Source organism: Pundamilia nyererei, unplaced genomic scaffold (assembly GCF_000239375.1).
Source record: "Pundamilia nyererei isolate P.nyererei 1_Seehausen unplaced genomic scaffold, PunNye1.0 scaffold00002, whole genome shotgun sequence".
Lineage (NCBI taxonomy): Eukaryota > Metazoa > Chordata > Actinopteri > Cichliformes > Cichlidae > Pundamilia > Pundamilia nyererei.
Genome location: NW_005187403.1, coordinates 5,470,441 through 5,475,898, shown reverse-complemented (window position 1 = coordinate 5,475,898; position 5,458 = coordinate 5,470,441). Strand labels below are relative to the sequence as shown.

The following is a 5,458-nucleotide window of genomic DNA, read 5'->3' as shown; positions in this document are numbered from 1 at the left end:
TTTACAAATCCCAGAATTCTGTTCCCAGGCTGCTACTATGCAAGAGGCATTAACAAAACACCTCGGTCCAAAGTGTGTTCAACAACAAAAGAATAACTCAAACCCACTGCTGTGCCACTTAAAGGTTGATATGAACAGAAACCATAACTTATAGCTTGTTAGTTCAGAAGGTTCATTAAATTTACACTGCTTACAGATCAGCTTTGGAGTCTGATATCATTATTATGAGGACTGGCAGAGACACAAAGCAAAACCCAATGAGGGAAAAAGACAGGGAAGGTCATTCATGATACTTAACTAGTGTTAGTCCTATTTTAACTTGTAAATTTAACAAAGTGCAATTTCATATTTATACTACATCATAACCAATTTTAGAAACTGTTCATTCTCTAGTCTATAACAATGAAAAATGGTCGACTCCACATCACCCCCAACAAAGCCATAATCATCCCACCCACCCCACCAGCTATAGTATCCATCAGAATATTTCTTTTAAAGGGAAGAAAAAAAAAAAAAAGGAATCACTAAGTACATGCTGCAATGACGCCCATCAATCTGTTTGAAACTTGAGCAAAGGCTCCTGTAATTGGCCCCTTGAAGCTCTTGCAACACACCGTTACTGTCAGCGTGAGTTTATAGTTAAAATATATATATTAATCTATCATTAAATAGTATGCCTCTTACACAGTCTTGCATGCACTGAAGAGCATTTTTAGGCAAGCTGTACAAGGAGGAGAGGCGTGGGGACGGACTTGCTCAGGCTGTAGGCTCCGGGCCAGGTCCAGGCACTCCTGCCACCTGTAAATATTTTTTTGTGTGTTTTTTTTCGCCCTTTACTCCTTTGCAACCACGTCAGTCCAGATGATGGTTCTCCAGTGTCGTTTTTGTGTTTACTTTTTATGCCATATTTTGGTCGGGGGGGGGTGAGTGAACATTTGTTTGCGTCTGTAAATGGGAATGTATCTGTGTGCACGTGTGGTCCTAAACTCAGTTTCACAAATGAACTTTGTAGATCACTGAACTTTTGTTCCAAGCTTTCGTTGTCTGTTCCTGGAAGAAAAAAAGAAAAGAAAGAAAATTAGCAAACTCAAAATATTAGGAGACCCAGTCATATTTAAAGCACCAAACATTTCAATGGATCAATGGTCTTGCTAAGCAGGGAGCTACGTGACATGAATAATTTTGTCTCAAGCTCTCAGCGCTACTGAAGCTGAACTTAGCTTTGAAAGTGCTGAACAACACTCCTGTCAAATTTTCATTCAGTTAACGGCACAGTAGAAAGAAAACAGGAAGACCTCTAAATGTGTCACGTCTAATTAGCAACGAATTATTCCTGGCTTGCTCACATGTTAGCTGCTACCATCACCAAGTGTTTTAGTCAGGCCTCGATAATCACAGATGTAGAAAAGCGAGTGAAATGCCATTACCACCACCACAGTATCTTACCGTGCCTCTGATCTGGTCACTGTGTACTCAAACCACAAGATGTTTGGGATCAGGCTTGTGTCTCGTACCAGGAAGTACTCTGATATTGGCCTGTGAATTGTTTAAAAGAAAGAAAAATATGAACATTAGACAATAGATACTAGACCATTTTCATGCAACTCAGGCAGAGGATGAGTTGCCCTCCCCTGTGACACATGAAGGAAGCAGAAAATGAGAGAACTACTTACCATGCAGCTATTTTGGGGAATATTGGTGTCAGCACCTCTTGTGTAATAAAGAACCAGATTATGCCAATCGTACTACCGGCCACTCCACCGTAGAAAACCTGGCTCCAGGTGTGATACAACAAATAGACTCTGAAGAATGAGTAAGTAAGTAAGAGAAAAGAAGAAGAAAAAAAATCAAAATGCATTTCAAACCATTTCAAAGTGTTATCAGCTCAGCAAAAGTGATGCTGCTACAAAGGAAATCAAGTTCTTTGCAAAGTGTGAGCAGCCTGGTCAAATGTCATCTCTGAGTTTTACACCCACTACTGACATTCATGCTTCACAAGTTGAGACAGTTAACTTAAGTCCTTCATTTCATCAAATAATTGCCACCATCTAATTAAAAAAAAAAGTCAATATCTCAATTATTTATAGAAAAGAGAACATAAAAAGCACTATAAGAATATACAAGTATATCGAGTGTTGCTTATGCAATTTCTGGCAGAAATGCCAATACAGAACCACTGAGCTCTGCGTCCCCATCACATCAGTAATGGTTGCCAATTCAGGTCAAAACTTCCTTGACTTTAAATCGACTTCTGTTGAAATAACGCGTTTCTCCCTCCCCCCCAAAGATCACCTGCGAGGGAAGTAGCTTCACTCTGTAACACTACTGAACAGTCATGAATGGACTAAAGTCCTAAACATACTCAATATAATAAAGATGGCTCATGAAAGTGCAGACTTGAATGGGCATCTGTAAACAGAGTACAGGCATGTAGTCTAGTGTCACAAATGATCACATAACATGCTGGGAACCTCCTGAACCAGCAAAAATAAATAAATAAATAAAACAACCTTCCTGTTTATCATAACAAGGGCCAAGAAAACAGTTAATAAGAAAAAGGGCAAGGATGTGGTGTACAGTGCATGCATAAGACCTATATAATGAGGGTCAACTTTAGTAAAACAAGTACTAATATTACTGTTTGTTAGAGTACTCTTCTATGAACTTCAGATTTTAGCAATGATCTGGGATATGTGCAGAGGATGGGGATTGGATTTTACCTGCTGTATGACACTGATAAGGCTATGCCCAAGAGGATAATGGACAGTATGTGTCTCCACAGAAGGTCCACACATCGAGCATTGTTCGTTTGATGCATTCTGACGGGGAAAAAGAATAAATAATAATATACAGCAGTTTGGCACATTTTAAAGTTAAGGTGGAATAATTACTGATAGCCCAAACCATTCTTGTAATGACCTCAAATAACCAAACTGAGCACCAGATGAAAACTAGAAATGAAATGCTTGTTTGAGATGCACACAATACACATTGCATGTTTGCATTAGTCCTACTGCTAGACTAAATTCACTTTGTCAAGTAGCTGCTGCAATTTGAATTATTTCACAACTATGTTTCTATCATTAAACTTCCCCACACAACAACAAAATAACTCACCTTAAATAAAGGAAAAGAAAGAAGTAAACAACAAAGAACCAGATAAGCTGGGAATGACTGGAGGGCATCCCATACTCTGTGTGCACGGTTGTGTGAGCCCCTGCAGAGAGACAACAGAATCTTATAAACATTAATTTACAATATTGGTTTTATTTACAACAGTTCGGCTATGACAAACAAAACCCAAAAATTATTCAGTTTTTTTTTAATCATGCATAAAGAAAACAATTAAATGCTCTTGTCCAAAAACCTGGAAGAAGAGGGGAAAAAAACAAAAGAAAACAAAGCCATTATTATCAGCCAATAAAACGTTTCTCCCCTTCAATGAAGTATTCATCAACCAAAAGTATAATACCATGTGTCTAACAATGTGTACGTCCCACTCTTAAACAGATGGAGCATTGGCACAGGATTTCTGGGTCAATGGCAGATGATCCCCTGGGTGCTGTGGGGTGGGGTCTTTTAGTGAGCTTTTTCCAGTTATTCCAGCAAATGATGATGATAGAATCCTGGGACATTTGGAGGCTGGATATGGCCTATTATTATGTTCCTGAGGAGTTTGTCGTCAAGTAGTGAGGTTAGGACAAAATAAAAGATGGGTGTAGCCACTGGGCCACATCTATTATGTAGCCTCAAACTGAGTACTTTCACCAAGAGGATAAGGCAGGAGTGGCATGTTAGGTGGACTGCAACTACAAACTAAAGAGAAACGCCATCAGCCCAATATTCTCCATTTAATGAGGTGACCAGTGGTTTTTGTGTTGTGGCTGATCAGCGTATCCAGTGCAGGCACTGTTTTGGGTTTAGTAAAAGAATAAAACTACTCATAAAGCTGAAGTGGATATCGGCACTTTCTACAGGTCCTTCTATTTAGCTCTAATTCAATATTTGACAAAACAAAAAATTTTTGGACGAAAAAAAATAGATGCTATAAGCCAATTTTTATATTAAATTGGGGCTCTCGAATCATCTTGATGCCATCATCACACAGTTCGGAGATAAAGAGATAATAGCAAGATAAATTTGTAGTCTCAGGTTTCAGTGCTGTGTGCCTGAATAGATATTGTGGTTGATAGCAGAAGATGAACTCTAGCTACCGTTACATTTTTGTAATGCTTGCCCAACCCAACCTGCTATACATAAAAAAGAAAAAAGAAAAAACTTGTTCCTTCACCCACCTGCGCATGGGCGCGGCTCTCTGAGAATGTGCTTCAGCAGCCAGTTCACTCCTTCATTCAGGAGAAGCCCTCCAAAGAAGGAAATCTAGTTTTATGAGAAAAAAAAAAAAAGGCAATGCATGAGTGTTTGCATACTTCTGCCCTGTCTGACAATGCTGATCAAGTTCCTGTGAGACAATTGACAGTTTCACAGGCGGACTTTTAAATATTGTGCCCTTTCTAAAACCACAACTTTGTCAAGTACATGTGCAGGACTCACCGTGTGCAGTTCCCGTTTAAACACTATGAGTGTAACAAAGCCCACAAGAATTGCTATAGGGATGAGGCTGATGTAGGCCAGCAAGTGTCCTGTCAGATCATCTAAAACACATTAACAGATTACAGATATTAAATGGCACATAAACAGTAGAAGTCACTGGTGGGAGTGACAAGTTGTGTCTCTCAGTGAACCCGGATGACCAAGACACTGTGGCTACAAGAAGGAAGCTGGTGTGGTTAAGCAGCTAAGCCATATTTAAACTAACAGAGCACATTATTGGGTGCAACTCAAACATATACGTGCAATGCGATTCAGTCACACTGATCAGTATCAGGCCATGGGACTAGCTAGTATGTTAGCTACAATGCTGGCTACAATGCTTTCCGAGGAGTACCAATTTATTTCTACTGTAGTCATACCTTTTTTTTCCTATTTTTTAAATACTTGAGTTTGGCCAAATAACCGTTACAGTACACGGCGTATTAGCAGAGAGCGGAAAGAAAATACCGAAGACGATATAAAGACAGCTAGCAGGCTAACTAGCCTTCATTGTGGACATTGTGACAAACTGCGCATGCGACGCTGTCTCACAATTTTGCAGTCCGGGTTACATTTCCCGCTGTGTTGCTGGTTCTACAGCAGCTCACAATTTGGCAGCAACACCGACGGCCGTGTTCATTCAGCAGCAACAAAACACGCACTGCCCGAAAAATTACACAACAGCCAGTGTCGACAGAGCTTCAGCAGACACATAAAGACGCTAAGTGTACGTACCCTCGGGGAACTCTACGTGTGTCAAAGATATGGACCGCCATCGAGGTGGTGCCGAGCACTGCTCTTCCAACGCCATCTTACCCGGACACAACCGGGCAGTCCCACAGTGAAACGCCCAGACACGTGTCCA

General features: G+C 40.3%; 1 protein-coding gene across 1 annotated transcript; it reads right to left on the bottom strand.

The window, feature by feature from the left end:
* On the bottom strand, positions 1–5,446 carry dolpp1 (dolichyldiphosphatase 1). The gene is made up of 8 exons (XM_005720241.1): positions 5,329–5,446; positions 4,555–4,655; positions 4,296–4,380; positions 3,118–3,217; positions 2,721–2,819; positions 1,674–1,802; positions 1,447–1,536; positions 1–1,050 (listed from the first exon to the last, which is right to left on the bottom strand). The coding sequence occupies exons 1-8, from the start codon at positions 5,402–5,404 to the stop codon at positions 1,014–1,016; spliced, it is 717 nt and encodes a 238-aa protein (XP_005720298.1). The 5' UTR covers positions 5,405–5,446; the 3' UTR covers positions 1–1,013.
* Positions 5,447–5,458: the final 12 nt, after the last annotated feature.

What these genes read in the sequence shown, in the direction of transcription:
- dolpp1 (XM_005720241.1), bottom strand. Translation starts at nt 5,404, where the DNA reads ATGGCGTTGGAAGAGCAGTGCTCGGCACCACCTCGATGGCGGTCCATA. An exon ending in AGAGCCGCGCCCATGCGCAG is followed by an intron (nt 3,218 to 4,295) that starts GTGGGTGAAGGA and finishes GTCTCTCTGCAG; the next exon opens with GGGCTCACACAACCGTGCAC. An exon ending in GTGACCAGATCAGAGGCACG is followed by an intron (nt 1,051 to 1,446) that starts GTAAGATACTGT and finishes TTTTTCTTCCAG; the next exon opens with GAACAGACAACGAAAGCTTG.